This window comes from Camarhynchus parvulus, chromosome 13 (assembly GCF_901933205.1).
Source record: "Camarhynchus parvulus chromosome 13, STF_HiC, whole genome shotgun sequence".
NCBI lineage: Eukaryota > Metazoa > Chordata > Aves > Passeriformes > Thraupidae > Camarhynchus > Camarhynchus parvulus.
The window spans coordinates 2,567,246-2,585,041 of NC_044583.1; the positions used below are offsets into that span (position 1 = coordinate 2,567,246).

The 17,796-nt window shown below is 53.0% G+C and overlaps 2 protein-coding genes across 4 annotated transcripts; one reads left to right on the top strand and one right to left on the bottom strand.

Annotated features, from left to right (window-relative positions):
• Positions 1–1,571: 1,571 nt before the first annotated feature.
• On the bottom strand, positions 1,572–12,063 carry ZMAT2 (zinc finger matrin-type 2). The gene is made up of 6 exons (XM_030957594.1): positions 11,987–12,063; positions 8,023–8,116; positions 7,440–7,563; positions 6,340–6,413; positions 4,459–4,604; positions 1,572–2,984 (listed from the first exon to the last, which is right to left on the bottom strand). Exons 1-6 carry the CDS (start codon positions 12,002–12,004, stop codon positions 2,907–2,909), a joined length of 534 nt encoding a protein of 177 aa, XP_030813454.1. The 5' UTR covers positions 12,005–12,063; the 3' UTR covers positions 1,572–2,906.
• Positions 12,064–12,117: 54 nt separating this feature from the next.
• LOC115908651 (histidine--tRNA ligase, cytoplasmic-like) lies at positions 12,118–17,783 on the top strand. 3 transcript variants are annotated; one of them, XM_030957404.1, is made up of 12 exons: positions 12,118–12,315; positions 12,404–12,523; positions 12,848–12,943; positions 13,723–13,848; positions 13,993–14,100; positions 14,539–14,637; positions 14,951–15,044; positions 15,181–15,308; positions 15,392–15,634; positions 16,358–16,474; positions 16,785–16,931; positions 17,139–17,783. In XM_030957404.1, the coding sequence occupies exons 1-12, from the start codon at positions 12,124–12,126 to the stop codon at positions 17,193–17,195; spliced, it is 1,527 nt and encodes a 508-aa protein (XP_030813264.1). In that variant the 5' UTR covers positions 12,118–12,123; the 3' UTR covers positions 17,196–17,783. The 3 variants fall into 3 exon arrangements, with proteins under 3 accessions (XP_030813264.1, XP_030813263.1, XP_030813265.1); XM_030957403.1 differs by having other exon boundaries at positions 12,404–12,943; XM_030957405.1 differs by lacking the exons at positions 12,118–12,315; positions 12,404–12,523 and having other exon boundaries at positions 12,815–13,844.
• The last annotated feature ends 13 nt before the right edge of the window (positions 17,784–17,796 follow it).

Below are 17,796 nucleotides of genomic sequence, written 5' to 3' on the forward strand. Positions count from 1 at the left end.
TATGTTTTTTCTGGGGTCTGCTGTGATGCCTGAGTACTTCTCCAAACACTGCCATCAATAGTCAGTGGGATGGAGACAAGGGAGATCAGCTCAAGCTGAGCACAGTCCCCAGCCTTCCTCCAGGTCTTCCATGCCACAGGTCACGAGGAAGCTGCACCTCTGCCCAGGCACTGGGAACAAGCACCAAGTTGGCTCCAGGCACCTCAAAGCACTTTCACATTGGGAGCAGGCAGGACATCCCAGTCTGGATGAGCAAACCATGCAAAACATCTCTCCTTACTCCACCAGATCCCAGTTTTAACTTGTGGAAGAGCTAATGAGAACCAGTAGGGACAGAGCACCCCAGCCTTGTTCACTGGTGAGGAGAAGAAGGGGAGCTGCAGAGCTGGGTCACCTCCCTCTCCAAGTAAAACCCTAAGTCCTGACCCATCCAGCACTTTAAATTCAACATGGAGATGACAAATGCTAACAAGGAGTCATGGAGACCCACTGCTCCAGACTGGGGGCTGAGAGCCAGGAGTTAACACCTCACTAAGCAGTGGCGGGAGCAAAGAGTTAACATGGCTGGTACAGGGAATGTTATCTGTCTCTTCTCTAAATATTATTTCCTCCCATGAAACCAGCTTTTCATCCTTGGCTAGAGGCAGCTCCCGCTGCTGGGAATCCAGCAGGAGCTTGTATCTGCTGCTGCACACACCACTGCTCCCAGCAAGCTGCCGAGACAAAGAGCTGCGCTCCCCCGGTGCCAGCAGCGCCAGCACAGGGAGCTGGGGCTGGGGCTTTGGGCCCCAGGGTGCAGGTGGCCTCGGGAAGGGCTTGGGGATGACAGGCTTTACACCAAAGAGGAATCTCGTTATTGAAAGCACTGCGCTGTGGAGGGATTTCCTCCGTGTCTTGCAGGGACAGGCAGGGCCCAGTGGCAGGAGGCTGTGCAAACCTCACCACCACCCCAGGAAGGTTTCTGTGGGGCTGCCCATTTCACACCTTGCCCCTTGGGTGTGCCAGGATGAATAAGACCAGGATACACTGTGGGAAAACCAAGCCAGCAGTCACTGGCTGCAAGCTCCCAAACTGGAAAAGATGGGGGATGTGGGGCAGCCTCTGCCCCTTTCTCAGCAGCATCAACTGAACAGCTGCATTGAGGGGCTGGGTGTCTGCAAAGCTGGTGGCTGGAATAAAATGGCTGCTGCTAAATCTTCTCTGAAACATCCTAAACTTTTAATGTGCATGAAAGCACGGCAGCATCCCTTTCGCACCCCGGAGGGCACAAAGGCACGCGAGCGTCTCCGCTCTCCCATTCAGCCGGAGCCACGTGCTGCAGCCTGAACAGCGCCAGGAACGTGGCTGGAATGAAAGTCGCCCTCCCAGCCCGTGTGCTCAGAGAGCCAAAGTCAAAGGATTGCCAAGTTAAAAGGGTCAAACCTCCAAGGACAGCTGTATCTGACTGGCTATATATCATTTCAATAGCATCTTCAACGGGGATTATAATCTGAATTGAAGCGGAAAGACCTGAGGCAATGAAGCTGTCAGCAGGCTAAGATTAAGGAATTAAAACAGCAGCACAACATTACAGGATTTGTTCTAGATGTATTAGAAAGAGCAGGCTAAACACTGCAGCCTTCCCCAGGCTGGAAATTTCATACGAGCACGGAGAAGGGCAAGCGCAAGGATTTCATCAATATACATAAAAAGAGAGAGGAGAGCGAGACAGAGCTACCAAAACCCAGCCATGCAAAATATAAATCCTAACTGCAGACAGAAATGAGTCACACAAGGTTTGACTGAGGTAAATAAAAGCAGAAATGAAGTGGATTTAGAGGAAGGTAGAGGTGAAAAGACACTGACAGCCAGCAGACAGGAAAAAAATGGCCCTTAATATACTAAGGCTGGTAAAATCTGGAACACAGCCCAGCCTGTCTTGGATTGCCTGATGGGAATGAAGGTCCCCAGCCCTGAACTCCCTTCTCCTTCCATATTCTTACACCCATCTCCAGAATTACTTAAAAAAGCCAAGAATGATGGCAGTGGTCTGCCTAGGGCAGCTGGGAGCTGAGCCAGGAGAGGAAGGCACACACCCTCACCTCTGCCACCACTGGGTCCCCAGAAGGCCACACCAGCTCTGTGCTCTTCAAAGCTCTCAAAATAAAGAAGGCATCAAACCCCCACCAAAGGGCCCATTAAAACATTCCATTTATTTCTGGCAAATTGTACACACCTTTCTTTCATTGGCTCTATCCTAGACCAGTCATGGGGAGGAATTTCTCCCCTACCGTAAAGATTCTGAAATTATGGGCTAAAACACAAAGAAAAGGAGGGAAGTCTCCCTTGCAGATAAAACACACAGGAAAGTTTCAGCAACCCAGACTCCATGCAGCCACCAGCTCTGCTCAGCATAAGTCATAAAGATGCACCTCTCACACTGCTTGCTGTGGCACATTTCCTTCATTATGAGCCTAAAAGCAAGTGAATCCCTCCCAGCATCTCAAACACAGCTTGGGTGACAAGTAGGGCCTGGTAGACAACTAGATTAATCCTGAACCAGGCCACCTGTGCAGAATGTGCACTTTATTGACAAAAAAATGTACCCAACAGAGCACTTCCCTGCACACACACGGTCACAGAGCAGCCAGATCTAGGACACAGAAGGAGAAGGGAAGCTAATGAGAGGCAGAGCTTGATCTGCAGCACAGGTAGAGTATGGAATTGCTTTTCAACTTTTCCAGCCAACTTCTACTGGGAGATTTACATACAAGTCCTCAATCAAGTCTTTGAAGAGTTATCCAGAGTTCCCTGGGTAAAAACAAGCTGTTTATAGAGAAAGAGGAGAGTCCAGAGCTGTTCAGTGGCTCTTTTTGGTTGAGCCAAAACCAGAGAAACCCATCACAGCTGCCATTTCATCATCCTCTTCAAAAGGTCAAATCTTCCTCTGCCCGCCTCTTCTTCTCTCTCTGCTTCTCCTTCTTGTAGGCTTTGGCCTTCTCCTCCTGCAGCAAGGGACACAACAGCAAAACAATTTGACCTCCTGAGCTGAAGGAGTTTTGAGACACCAGGTACTGCACAATTACCACAAATCCTGCCTACAGTAGCCAAGCTGTGCCTGAGGAAATAAACAGCAGAAATCCTTGGCCTGCAGTCCTCAAGGAGGAAGTTCACCAGTGAATCCAGACCACCCCATTTCCCAGGCCAAGAGCAGAGACACACGCACAAATAGACAAAATGAAGCATTATCAAACTCTCTCTTCTGAGCAAACATCCCAGGTTTTGCCTGGAATCAAGGCTGGGACAAGGAGCTGGTTTGAAAGCAGGAGGCCATTCCCTTGTCCCATGCTTAGTGCCAGTGACTGTGATGCCTGCTGGCTCTCAGCCTGGCACAGTGCCAGCTGCTCACTGGAACAGAGGCTGAAGCTCTGAGCAGCTTTCAGGGGGCGTTTTGGCATCAAAGAGTTTGCGCTGCTCTAATCAAAGTGTTCTGCTCTGTGAGGATCATGAGCCCTGGAACAGAGCCAGGTTTGTACTGGGTGACACCAAAGCATGGCTTCAGCTCCCAACTTAGCAACTGCTCCCACCATTCTCATCACTGCCCGCTGTGCTCCTGAACACAGCCGTGCCCTGGAGAAAGCTACATCAGGAGTTGCTGTTGATTTCCTTCTTGTCATTCATTGACTGGCAGCTGCTTTTCAACACACAGCACCCTCTTTGCTGCTGGGGCAGCTCCCTCCTAGCCCCCAAAGAGAGGGGGCTCAGCAGCACCACAGCCTGCCTGAGAGCAGAGCACAGGGCTGCTCTGTGAGCACCCCAAAGAGCTCCCCTGTGGTGAAGCAAAGCGCAGGGCTTGGGCAGGGAGACTCAAACAGGCAGTGATTTGTAACATTGGGTTATGTGGCTGCTGATAGAGGAGAAGCACCCATAGAAGCTTCTCAGCTGTCAGAACTTTGTTGGGTCTTCAAATAACTGATTTTCATATTTACTAACATTTAAGTGCCAGTTTGACAGAAATCTGCTGTCTTTTATCACCTCCTCACATATTTTGTGCCACAGCACACCATTCATAAAGCCCTTCTACACTCAGGGAGGCCACACAGAAGCAAGTGCCCTGTGGAAGGGGATTCCAGCAATCCTAAGAGCTGTGGAAGATAATGGATGAAGATGTAGATCTGCTACCAGACCACACAAGCTCCAACACAACTAGTGGCGGACAAAAATGGACTTGTGCTGTTCTGAGTGGAAATCTGAAGCATCAAAAGTTATTCTCACACAGAAAGAGGGGAAAAGGGTTTCTAGGGACAGCAACACAAACTCTTCAAAAGCAGAAAAACAAACTCCATTCATAGGAGCAGATGAGAAGCCCATGCTACCAAGAACAATGCTTCTGAGGAACAAGAGTAGGAACCAGGGTTGATTTCCTCCCAAAACATGTTTCTGGAGAGCTTTGCTTCCTCAGCTGTTGTCCAGACTCACCTCCTCACGGAGTTCCTTCATCCTCTCCTCAAAGTCATAATCCTTCTGCTTCTCCTCCATTTTCTTCTTGTTCACCTCAAAGCGTTTCTTCACCTGGTCCAGCGTGGAGCGCTCCACCCGCATGGACATGCCCAGATTCCTCTGGTCTGGAGAACATGAGTGGAATCAGCAGTGATCTGCACTAAGTCTCCATCCCTGATCCCAATTTAAACAGCACAGCACCACCTTCCTGCCTGTCACTCCCCTCAGAGCACCTTCCAGGGCCACACGAAGGATTTCTTAGGTTGGGGAGTGGGCTTTAGGGCCATACCATAACCCACACACCAATCCAACCACTACTTATAACAAGAACACAGACTGTTCTTTAAAGGTTCCTTATTTGGATGCTCCCTGTCATTTGCTCTGATGCCTCAGGAAATTTAATCTTGGACCAGTGGAATAAAACGGGTTGGAGTGTTGAAAAAGGAGCTAGAATAAAACTGACAGGCTGGCATCTCTCAGCTGTGGGCGATGCTAAACAAGACATGAGTGGCACTCAGAGATCCTGATTACACAGGACATTCCCAGCTAAAGGAGAGAATATAAAGTCAGGCCTCTGATTCAGCGGCTCCTCAGAGCAGATTCACAGTTTTTCACTTGTGGGTAAGCCTATGCTGACGGGGCCACCCCCAGAAATGCCTCCAACCCACATTTCTGAGTGGATCCAAACACCCTGTTTACTCCAGCAGCCCTGCACAGGTTTGTCCCAGGGATGTAGCAGCACTTGGAAGCTTAAACTACACACCAGGAATTAGTAAAAGGGCTGCCAAGAACAAGCAGGTTTGAGCCAGATTTACTGACAGGTTTAGAAGTTCCCAAACATACTCATATACTAAGGTACTGTGCAACCAGCCACTTTCCAATCCCAGCTCAACCCTACAACTCATGCCCATCCACACAGCCATGTCAGGATTTTTGATTCCAGATTCTCTCCTATGAACTTCTTGCTCATCTCCCAACATGTCAAACAAGGCACATTGGCACCTTCCTCCCATGCACATAAAAGCACAGGTTTAAAAACAGTGTTTTCTTTTCTGAGCTACAGAAAACCAGTCCTCAGGTTTCTACTGAACCTCCTGTTCTCAAACAGCCCCGTGCGCAGGTCTGGAGCACACACACCCCTGCCTTTTTGTAAAGGGGTGATTTTCTGACTTCCACAAGGAGCCAAAACTACCTTCATGAGCAGGAACAACATGCAAAGTGTGTCGGTTCTGTCCTGCTGCTACTTTACTTTCTCTACATCCCCCCCTCTCTGAACATGCCAGGAAGAAGCAATATCCACAGTTAGATCAATGAAGGTATAGTCTTGATCCATACTATGGAGCTCAGGTACCAGCCAGTTCTGAGCTCTATACTCAACTTCTAGAGAAGTTTCTGATCCAAAAATAAGCCAGTCCCAGACCTTTTCCTTATCTAAGTACTTCTTTACAGTTTCAGTGCTATAAAAAGATTCTCTCCAGATTTACAGAGGAGATATCATGATTTGGAGGGTGGACTAAATGACCTCTGAGGATCCCTTCCAACCCAAACTATTCTAGAATTTTCTGACCCTGGGTTTCTCACAACATTGACAGGATGGACATGGAAAATAAGTCCCCAAACCAGAGTACACCAATCACTGCTTCTGCTGGGCTTACTCCATGAAAATGGTCTAGCACTCTGGAACGTGTCAGGAGATCAGGACAGCATCTCCACAGCTCTCATGATGAGCTTCTACATGCTGATCTCCTAAGCTCTCTGATCCATGGATAAGTGTTCAGCCCTCAGATATGGGTGATGCACAAAAGGAACAGTCCCTCCAACTCAACCAACCCTCCAATGAGGCAAAGAAATGGTCCTTACGTTTTTTGCCATTGATGTGATCCAAGAAGTTGATGGAGTCCTTCACCACACAGTCACATACATTACAGTAATACCTGTCAGGAAAGACAGAAAAATGAGCCCCAAAGCATGACACAAAGCTCAACCCACAGAAGAGACAATCTGCATGTCACTGGGGACAGACACTTCTCCAAGACAAGAGGGCCCCAGTGAAGAGCAAGAGCACACCCAATGGACAGGGCTGCCATGGAGGTACCAACCCTGATATCAACACCCCTCTGACATGATAGAAACAAATTCTGAGCTGCTTTGCAGGACATCAGGCACAGCATCTTCCCCTTCCAGTCACACCCCGCTGGGTGGGATGGGATTTGTGACATAGACTGCCCTTCCCCAAGGCAGGGCTGGCCAGCAGCCCAGGCTTCCATTCCACAGCCCTCTCACCTGGCTGCAAGGTAAGTACAGCCATCCCTATCACCCACAGTGCAACTCCCTGATGAGCACAATTGTGCCTTCTGCCCATCTTAAGAGCTGCTGCAAAAGTCAGGGGCTGAAATGTCACCCCTGGGTGCTGGTCAGGGCTGCACATCTCCCTGGCACTACTGCCCAGGGGGACACTAACAGCTTCACTCCTGAGGTGACACAAACTCAACACATTCTTTTGATGCTTTTGATGGCTTAGGGTGAGCTCAGAACCCTTTCAGACTTTGGTGGAACACAATTCACACAAACAATGGCCAAACACCATTCCTAAGAACAGTTATCCAGATGTTTCTCCCATTGCCAGTGCACAGATACCCAAAACAGCAGCAGTCCTGGTCTCAGTGCATGCAGACCTAGTTAAAGACCCAAGCAGGCAGCAGAGATCTGCCTCTGTTGGTCCAACAGGTGGGCAACACTGACACCAAGGAATAACGTCCAAAGGGGCTCAGCCTGCTGGGTCTGTTCCATATGTTAGGCCAGGAGACACAGTTTAGGTGTAGAATAATGCAGCCCCACCATCCCAGGCTCCAAACACAGAAGGACAGCAGCTCCTGGTGCCCTCTGAGGGGTCCCTGCTGTGTCACAGCTTCCCAGTCTAACCAGCATGACTCTGAGACCCCAATAAGACCACAACCTACCCTCCCATCTCTGACTGAGGGGTAGTTTTGGTGATGACAATGGTTTTCCCCAGCTTGGATTCCAGGTCCACTTTGTAGTCCCGGTGCCGCAGAAGTTCCCTTTTGACAGGCTGAGCTGGTTTGCCTAAAACATAAACAAAAGGTCAAGCCTGACGTGCTGGATTTCATGTTCCCCTTGGTGCAGAGGGGCCTGCTGGGTATCTGGGACTCCCTGATCCATGCAGAAAATGCACCTTTGCTTTTAAATCAGTAAAGGATATAATTTCCTCTTCACCATTTCCTGGTTATTAGAACCAGGTACATCTCTGAGGTATCTCAAGCTCTGACTTGAGTCATATTCTGAGATCTTGTTTCCAGCAAATGACTGGAAACAAGAAGAGTCCTTCTTCCCCAAAGAAAGTCAGCCCCTGGAAAGGTTCTCAGTAATTTCTTTTGTCAAAAAAAAATATTCTCAGTGGCAAACAAAGGAGAAAGGGAAGGAGCAAGCCAGCTCTTTCCCTTTAGGATTCAACTTCTCACAGCTCTGTCCCTCCCAAATTCCAAGGGTTTGGGAGCCTCAGTGCCAACCCAGCACACTGCTCACCATCTTTCTTCTCCCTCTCCTCCGTGAGCCGCTTCTCTGCGAGTTTCTCATACTCATCCTTGTCCCACTTCCTGCGGAAGTCCAGGTTCTTGGTCTGGGAGGGAAACAGAGTTCATTACCATTTATTACACAGCCTGATCACCTCTGAGGGGGTAAAGAGGGGGAATCACATGGCCTGTGAGGCCAGTGCAGAAAATTAGGAGAATTATATTATATCCCCCTGTCCTCTGTTTTCCATCCAGGAATTATGGATGTGGTTTAAGATAATCACTCTCAGCATGCCTCTAGCTACTACTAGAATAATTTCAGAGCACTAAAAGAAGAAATGAGTTGATCTTAACAGCTCCTGAGATGATCATCCAGGCTTTTGCCTTGAAAATCAGACTCAAATGGAATTGAAACTGATGGATCTCAGAGCTGGGAAGTGCCCCCTGACAAACACAGCAGCAGATTACACCTCCTTCTTCCAGAAGCCAAAAGAATCCAAGCTGCAATGTCAGACAAGGAAGCTGCAAAACCCAGCCTGAGCTAAAGAGAGTTTGATTACCCTGCAGGAGCAGGGAAGGCTGTGCCTGTCTGCTCTCAGTAGTGTCTACGTGGTGCAGGCATCAAAGTGTCGAGCTTGCCATGAAATCACAGGCACCAGGGTGGGATTTCCAAGCGAGCACATGTACAAGCAAACCAGGACAAGCTCTGAAACCCTGTCAAGGCAGGGCTTGGAGGTATCAGGGAAGCACCTGTACAAAATCCACAGGTTTTGCTGTCCTGCTCCTGCAGCTTCACATAGGAAAGGGCAGAAACACCTTCAAGGCATGCTGGCCCTTTGGGAGCTTCGCAGAACTATCTGGCAGTGACAGGATACTTGAATAGAATCCTGGAATGGTGTGGGTTGAAGGGACCCTAAAGATCATCTCGTTCCACATCCCCTACCATGGGCAGGGACACCTTCCACTAACCCAGGCTGCTCCAAGCCCCATCCAACCTGGCCTTGAACACTTTCAGGGATGGGGCAGTCACAGCTTCTCTGGGCAAACCTGTGCCAGGGCCTCATCACCCACAGAGGGAAGAATTTCTTCCCAGTATTAAATCTAACCCTGTTCTCTGGCAGTGGGAAGCCATTCCCCCTTGTCCTGCCACTCCATGCCCTTGTTCCAAGTCCTTCTCCAGCTCTCTTGGAGCCCCTTTAGGCACTGGAGGGGGCTCCAAGGTCTCCCTGCACAGAGACTGGTGTTCTGTCCCCCCCAGGCTGAACACCCCCAGCTCTCTGTCTCCCGAGCAGAGGGGCAGCAGCCCTTGGAGCAGATCCATGGCCTCCTCTGGGCTCACTCCAACAGGTCCATGCCTTTCCTATGCTGGAGCACAGGAGCTGGATACAGCATGTGCATGAAGATGAATTCAGGTGAGGCTGAATTCAGGGGAAGCTGGCATTGAAGAAAACAAAGACTACTTTTTTGGGTGAATTTCACTCAGTCCCCAATGCTGAGGGCAGAAGTGATTGGGGAATTCCTATTCCACTCACATCCACTCTGACCAACCCAGCTCAAGCTCTTCCCAGCATTTGCCCCATCTGCAGCTCAGGCCCCCCTACACCTGGGATCAGTCACGGTTTCACTCAGCCAGCTCCTGAGTTTCCTGAGCAGATAACCCCCCTTTGGATAGAGCTGCATTTCCCTCAGCATGGCAGGGAGAGCCTCTCAGTTTCACATTAAAGAAAGGACAAGATGTATTTAAAAACACCTCTGGGGGAGAAGGACCCCCCTCACCCCACACCCCACTGCCTTCTCCTCTCAGCCAAATCAAGAATCCAATCACAATCCAAAGGACACAAATCCCATTTGGAGCTACAGCAGCAGCACAGCCATTTAAAGTTCTCTCCTCTGGCAATCCTTCAAATGGAATGAACAACTACTGATAGGGATGAAAATGCCTTGGGGAGGCGTAGAAAAATTCTCATTTATTCCCAGAGCTTCTTAAGCACTTTAAGGATGTCGTAACAGGTTTTATTAACCACCCTGAGCAAAAGAAAAGAAAATATCACTGAGTGTAAATTAACGTTTGGGGGTATTTTCCAGACTCTCCTGCATGCCAGGCATTATCACAAATCGTAGCTGGTGGGAGCCTGCAGAGGGGGAGGTTTATTAGCTGCTTCTCTCTCCTGTTGCAATAAAAGGAAAATAGTCTTTTGCAGCTCTTTTACCAATCTGCCTCATCCAGGCGTGGGGAAAGGAATTAAACTAAACTGCGTGACAAGATCTTGGTTGGACAATATTTGAAGGGATGTTTCTGAATTGCTCTGGTGGAGGCAAGGGGGCTGCAAGCCCCCAGAATCTTTATTTCAGAGCTGTTTTGGGTGACAGAGAATACTTCTCAAATTATAACAATGATTAATAACCAGAAGTGCCCCACAGCCTCCTGCTCCCTCTGGAGATGGACACCAATGGTGTGCCCAGTATCAGCACCAAAGCCTGTGAAACAACACAGGAATCTCAGGCCAGGCTCAATCCAACAGGAATTCTCAGCTGGCAGCTGACAACAAGCCACAGGCACCACCTCCCTCACAGGCAGGCATCCTGCTCCTGACCTCCCCCACTTCATGGAATCGATCCTGGAATGGTGTGGATTGGAAGGAACCTTGAAGACCAGGCAGTCCCACCCCCTGCCAAGGGTAGGGACACTTTCCACTATCCCAGGCTGCTGCATCATACCTGGCCTGGGACACTTCCAGGGATGGGGCAGCCACAGCTTCTCTGGGCACTGCCAATGCCTCACTTTCCAGTAAGTGACTTCAAGGAAGAAAAGATGGGCCCAAACCCCTCAAAACCACAGCCCCTGTGCTGCTGACAGCTTTGGGATGGCACTGGAGGTGTTCCAACAGCCTGGCTCTCCAGTCAGGCTACACCTGCAGCACCTACCTTACCCATCCCATTTTAACACTCACAGAATCATTTAGGTTGAAAAAACCTCCAAAATCATCAAATCCAAGCAGTGAGAGATCCCCACCTTGTCACCCAGTCCAGAGCACTGAGTGGCACATCCAGTCAGTCCCTGAACTCCGCCTGGAATGGTGACTCCATCACCTCCCTGGACAGCTCCTCCCAAGGCTGGACAGCCCTTTCTGGGAAAAAGCTTCTAATTTCCAACCTGAACCTCCCCCACTGAAACTTTTGAGGCTGTTTCCTCTCATCCTGTCGCTGGTTGTCTGGGAGCAGAGCCCAACCCACACCTGGCTGCACCCCCCTGTCAGGGAGTTGCAGAGATGTTTCTCCATCAGGACAGGGAAAAAGCGACCCTTTCCCTGGGGAGGGGAGGGAAGGGGCCACCTACACGAGCCATCGCCCAGCCCCTGGAGATTCGTGGGGGTCCCTCTGAGAGGGCTGGAGGTGGGTGAGCACCTCCACCCCGGAGGCTGAGGCAGCTCAATCAGGAGATTGTCCCGGCTGGGACAGGCGGAGCTCTGGCCCTAGGACGGGAGGATCACAGAACCAGTGCGACTGGAAAAGCGCTCCGAGATCACCGAGTCCAACCTGTGACCCAACACCACCATGTGAACCGGACCAGGGCACGGAGTGCCCCGTTCTGCCGTGTCCCAAACGCCTCCAGGGACGGTGACTCCACGACTTCACCGTGGGCGGGATCGCGCTGGGGCCGCCCCACACCCAGCCCCGAAGGTATCAAGAGAACCCCAACCTCCCACCGCCCACACACAGAACTGGAAAGGGCAGGGATGAACCCCCTCCCACACCACACACACCCGGTCACCGCGGCACCCCCGGCCCCGCCACATCCCTCATCCCGCGGCCTGGCACCGGCCCCGAGCGCAGCGCAGCGCGGCCCTGCCCCCGGCCCTGCCAAGCCCGGTAGGAGCAGCGGGGGCGGCCGAGCGGCCGGCAGCCCGCGCTCGGAGGGCAGCCCGCGCTCGGAGGGCAGCCCGCACTCGGAGGGCAGCCCCGGCGGCTGCACCTACCCCGCTGCCGGACGCCATGGCGAGCCGAGGGCACAGCACCGGGAACTGTCGCGCGGCGCCGTAAAGCGCGGCCGCCCGCGCAGTCACGTGCCCCGCCGCGGTCACGTGCGGCCGCTCCCGGTGTCCCGGTGCCGGCCATGCTGCGCCTCGGCCCCTTCGCCGCCGCCCGGTGCCTGCCGGCGGGACCCCGCCTCGGGCCTCTGTGCCTCGCTGGGAACCGCGGCAGCTTCGCCCGGTCCTGGCTGCCGGTCGGTGACCGCGGACCCCTGTCCCGGCAGGTGCGGGCGGCGGCGGGCGGCGAGCGGCCGCCGGTGCTGAAGACCCCCAAGGTAAAGGCGGCGAGCGGGGCTAGCGCCGGTGGGTACCGGCTGTTCCCCTGCGCCCTTGCCGCTGACGGCCGCTCTGTATCCCGGGCAGGGCACCCGTGACCACGCACCGGCGCAGGCGGCGCTCCGTGAGCGGCTCCTGAGCGCCGTGGTGTCCTGCTTCAAGCGGCACGGGGCGGCCGCCATCGACACCCCCGTGCTGGAGCTGCGGGTGAGGCGCGCCGGGAGCTCTCTTGGCCCTTGGTGTGGGGAGCGGGACCGCCCCGGGGCTGTGGGTTCCCTCTGCTCCCTCCCGTGGGACCGGGGAGCGCCCCTGCCCCCGGGGCTCCCTCCGAGCGGGGCACGGCCAGGCGGGGAGGGACGCTGGACATTCACTCTTGGTTCTTTTTGGAGGGGACGGGGAGGTGGGCTCAGGTCCGAGGGGGCTGGAGGTGTTTGTGTAATGCCCGGTTCGTGGGGACCGAGCTCTGTGCCCCATCTCGGGGACCCTTCAGCCCAGAGCCACCCGGTCACCAGCCACTGTGTCCCTCCCCAGGAGACGCTGGTGGGGAAATACGGGGAGGGAGCGAAGCTCATCTATGAGCTGAAGGACCAGGGAGGGGAGCTGCTGGCCCTGCGCTATGACCTCACTGTATCCTGTGCTCCCGAGGGGATGGTGGCATCCCGAGGGGATGGTGGCACCCCAAGGTAGTGGCCGCCTCTGGCTTGAGGGATTGCTCTTACCCTGGCCTGCCTGCAGGTCCCTTTGGGGTGATGGCAGCTCCCTTGGCCATCCCAGCTGGTCTAGCTGTCATTGTCATGACTCCACACCATCTCCCAGCCAGGCCCACAGCAAAGTTCCTTCCCGTTGTGAACATGCACCAGTATGCTCCACTGTACTGGTTTTATCTCCTCACACAGTCCCCACCTCTGCTGTGCCCATCCCACCTTGCTAGTGCCACCTGCAGGTGTCCATCCCAGGCCTTCTCAACCTCCACATCTCAACAAAATCGCTTTCCTTCCATGTCTGTATAGCTGTGCCACGCATTGAATTCCCACTGATCCCACTGTGAGAGGGTGGAATGATGAGAGGGTGTCCTTGGGTATGTGATGTTGTCACACAGTGGGTCTGGAGGAGGAAATGGAGCTGTCCCAGCATTGAAGGAACTCTGGTGGTTCATTGTACTCATCCTGGGGGGATGATCTCCCCAGAGGTCATAGATTTATAGGATATCACAAGTTGGGAGGGATCTGCAAGAATCGTCCAAGTCCAGCTCATGACCCTGCAGAGGACACCCCAAGAATCTCACCATGATTGTGAAAAAAATTGGGAAGCGGCTGGCAAAGGGAAGGGGCAATGGGAGGCTTTGGGGTTCAGCTTCTACAGCTCTGGGGATCTCCATGTTCCCATCCTTAACTCCTGGGGCCCAGGTGCCCTTTGCTCGCTACCTGGCCATGAACAAGATCACCAAGATGAAGCGCTACCACGTGGCCAAGGTGTACAGGAGGGACAACCCAGCCACCACCCGGGGCCGCTACCGCGAGTTCTACCAGTGCGTGAGTGTTGTGGTGGCTGCTGCTGCCACCAAGGCCACAAGGCCAGCAGGGTTTTCCCACTCCAGCTGCTGCAGAGCAGCAGGGTGTGCCTGGCTAAGGCCCCTTGGCTCTGCCAGGAGCTCCCATCACTTCTTCTGTCTCCAGGACTTTGACATTGCCGGGCAGTTTGACCCCATGATTCCCGATGCTGAGTGCCTGAAGATCGTGCATGAGATCCTCAGTGACCTGCAGCTCGGGGACTTTGTCATCAAGGTGAGACTGGGTGGGTTCTCTGTGCCATGCTGGGAAGCAGTGGTCATTATTCTGTGGTTTTACACAGTAGCACCTGCTCCCACTCTAAGGCCTGACCCAGAAGTTCATCCCACCTCTCTGTCTCCTCATGGTGTATATGCAAAGGCTGGACCTCAGCTTGGACATGCCTTAAGCTGGGAATACCAGGAGTTCTCTTGAGGCTGCAGTCAGCAGAGTTCTTTCCAGGACTAGCCACAGTCTGCAGAATTCCAGTAGCTGACTAGATCCATATAGCCACAGGGTGGTTTTCATACTTCTACACCTTCTCTTCCCATGGAATTTGGGTGCTGGAGGAAAGGCATGAGGAAATGCCAACAGCTGCAGCTTCCCACACACTAGGAAAAAAAGAAATTACATCAGAGGGTGCCCCCAAGGTAAGTGTGCCTCTCTCTTCCCCAGGTCAACGACCGTCGGATTTTGAATGGCGTGTTTGCTGTCTGTGGTGTTCCAGAGAGCCAGTTCATCCCTGCCTGCTGCACCGTGGACAAGCTGGACAAGGTCAGCATTGGGCTTACAGGGAGACACTTCTGGTCTTGGGATGGATGTCTTAGGCTGGGCAGTGTTGTAGCTGTTCTTGTTGAGAAGAGTTTCACAGCAGCTGAGATGGAGTCTGTAAAGGATATGAGGAGTTCTTTGGCCTGGTTAAGAATAAAGCTTGGTGATTTGTTAAAAATTCCTGTGAGAGAGAGAGGAGCATGGTTAGTGAGATTGCTGACTGTTATCCCACACAAGTTCTGCTCATGTGGGCTGATGGAGGCAGTGGGTGAGGAGAACATCCTGCAGCAATTGATGCCCTTCTCTCCCCTCACAGGTGCCGTGGGAAGAAGTGAGGAGTGAGATGGTGGCAGAGAAGGGGCTCTCTCCAGAGGCTGCCGATCGCATCGGGGAGTATGTCCAGCTCCATGGTGAGCACCACGGGCTGCTGCCCTTGGCATTGTTCAGGCCTGGGGATGGAAGGTGCAGGGCACAGCCCCGGCTGGCTGGGGCCACCGTGCCGGTGCTGCTGCCCTGGCACAGCTGAGGCATGGCTGGTCCCCACAGGTGGGCTGGACCTGATCGAGCAGCTTCTCCAGGACCCAAAGCTATCCCAGAACAAGGTGGCCAAGGAAGGGCTGGGGGACATGAAGCTGCTGTTTGAGTACCTGACCCTGTTTGGCATCACAGGGAAGGTGAGGAGCTATGGGGGCAGGAGGGGGAGCTGCCCCGCTGGGCCCCGAGCGGGCGGTGACGGGGCCGCCCTTGTGCCCCGCAGATCTCCTTCGACCTGAGCCTGGCGCGGGGCCTGGACTATTACACGGGGGTGATCTTTGAGGCTGTGCTGCTGCAGCAGGACAACAAGCACCTGGAGGAGCCGCTCAGCATTGGCAGCGTGGCCGGAGGTGGCCGCTATGACGGGCTGGTGGGCATGTTTGATGCCAAGGGCCGCAAGGTGCCCTGCGTGGGGGTCAGCATCGGCATCGAGCGCATCTTCTCCATCCTGGAACAGAGACTGGAGGTAGGTGATGCAGGCAGTGCATTGGGGAAGGCTCTAGGAAGCAAAATATTGTTTGTTGAAAAGGCTCTAGGAAGAATAATTGTTTATTATTCTCCAGCTCTACAGTGTTCAAGGGAAAATAATTTTGGGGTGGTGCTTCCCATGCCTAAATATTGATGCACAGAAGACAGAGTCCTTTTATGCAGCATGTTAGGACACAGGTGTGGGCAGCTGAGGGCAGCATTCCTTAGGAGATGTCAAGGAAATGTTAGAGACATTCTTGAGCTCTGGGCCTGGCTCCGAGCTTTGTGCCCCAGTCACTTTATTGTGTCTTGCCTCTGAAGTTTTCTGTCCTGGGGATTCTGAAGCAATGAATTTGGTAACAGCTGTGAACTCACTCTAATAACCCCCAGGAAAGCCTCTGTGGAGATTCATCATTCTGTGTTTGGTACCAAGCCTGTGATTCCTTGCAAGCGAAGCTTAGGCAATGTGTTTGTACCTGAAGAATCAAAGGAGACATTGGGAAGCTGTCCTGGTCCCATCCAGGAGGTTGGCCAGGGTCCCCAAGGAACAGCAGCACACATTTAAGTAGTGTGACACAGTGCAGAATCTCTGGGGGGCTCATTAAAGGTGCCCAGGTTGTCACTGACTGAGTTAAGGTCTGGAGATAGATGAGGTGAGGTGTTGTGAGCTGCAGATTCCCACAGAGTCACTCTCATCAATGTCCCATGTCTGTCCCTTCAGGCTTCTGGGGAGAAACTTCGAACAACTGAGACCCAAGTGCTGGTGGCTACACCTCAGAAACACCTGCTTGCTGCCAGAATGAAGCTCATCTCCGAGCTGTGGGATGCAGGGATCAAGGTAAAGGAATGACTTGGGCTTGGCAGTGTCACAGGTGAGGGAGGGAGAGCCTGAAGGGAGCTGTAGCACAGCAAGAGCAACTCCATTAGTTGTGTGTCTCTCCAAGATCTGGGCCTGTCTGAGCTCACAGAGTCATTCAGGTTAAAAAAGACCTCTTAAGATATCAAGTCCGACCTTTAGATCTAGGCAGGCAGAGAAGAACAGCCCAGAGGAGTGAAGTGGTTGCTGCAGGGTTTGGTTTTGGTGCTTTACTGCAGTATCCATCAGAGCAAAGTTGGGTTAGTGGTTCACCCTTCCCATTCCCTCCTAGGCAGAGATGCTGTACAAGAAGGATCCTAAATTGCTGAAGCAGCTGCAGTACTGTGAGGACACAGGGATCCCCCTTGCTGCCATTGTGGGAGAGCAGGAGCTGGCAGATGGAGTTGTCAAACTGCGAGATGTTGCAACAAGAAAGGAGGTGAGAATGTCCTTTTACACCAGGTTTTTAAGTACTTCCAAACCCAGGAGATCACTGAAGAGCTCTGGGTTTTCCCTCAGCTTTCCTTTGGGAGGCCATAGCACAGATCTATTGGGTGACTCCAAAAAACCAGTCACAAACTGCATAGGTATCCTGACTTAGTCCTTAAAAGTGCTCTTCTCTACTGCTGCTCTGTTTGCTTTGTAGGTTGATATCCCCAGAGAAAAGCTTATTGATGAGATCAGGAGAAGGCTGGAGCCCTGAGGACTTCTCTGGCTGGAGCTGCATGGCAGAACTGCACAGCTGGAACCCTGCAGCACCCTCAGCCCCTCCCTGCCAGCTCGGTCTGGGGACATCCATTGGCCTAAGGCTCATTGCCTCGGCTCAGGCAGTGAGAACTAAGGAGCAAGATGGTTTTAAACGCTGTGGACAGTGCAGGCACCAGGTTAACCTTCTGGTTAGCTTCTCTGAAGGCCAAGTTTGCGGGTTCCTAATCCTGCAGTCCCTGTACAGCCATTTCTGTCACTGGAGGTGGTGGGCGGCACTGATGGATGCGGTGAAGGTCAAGCAGGATCAGGTGTAACTCCAGATTTGGGAGGGGGAATCCGTGGTGTGTTGGGGACCTGCCAGCTCAGGGAGGGAGCAGTGGAAGGGACCCCCGCCCGTGTTCGGGCAGCGGGGCCGGTCCCAGCCCGCAGCCGGGCGCTGCCGGCTGGCGCGGAGCTGCGGGAGCGCCCTGGTGGAAGTTGTGTCCCATCACCGAGGGACACAACGGGCGGCTGGAACAGCCGCGTAGGCCAGGCCGCGCGTGGGAACACTGTATTTTTATATATTAAACAAAAACCCCGATAATAAAACCCAAACC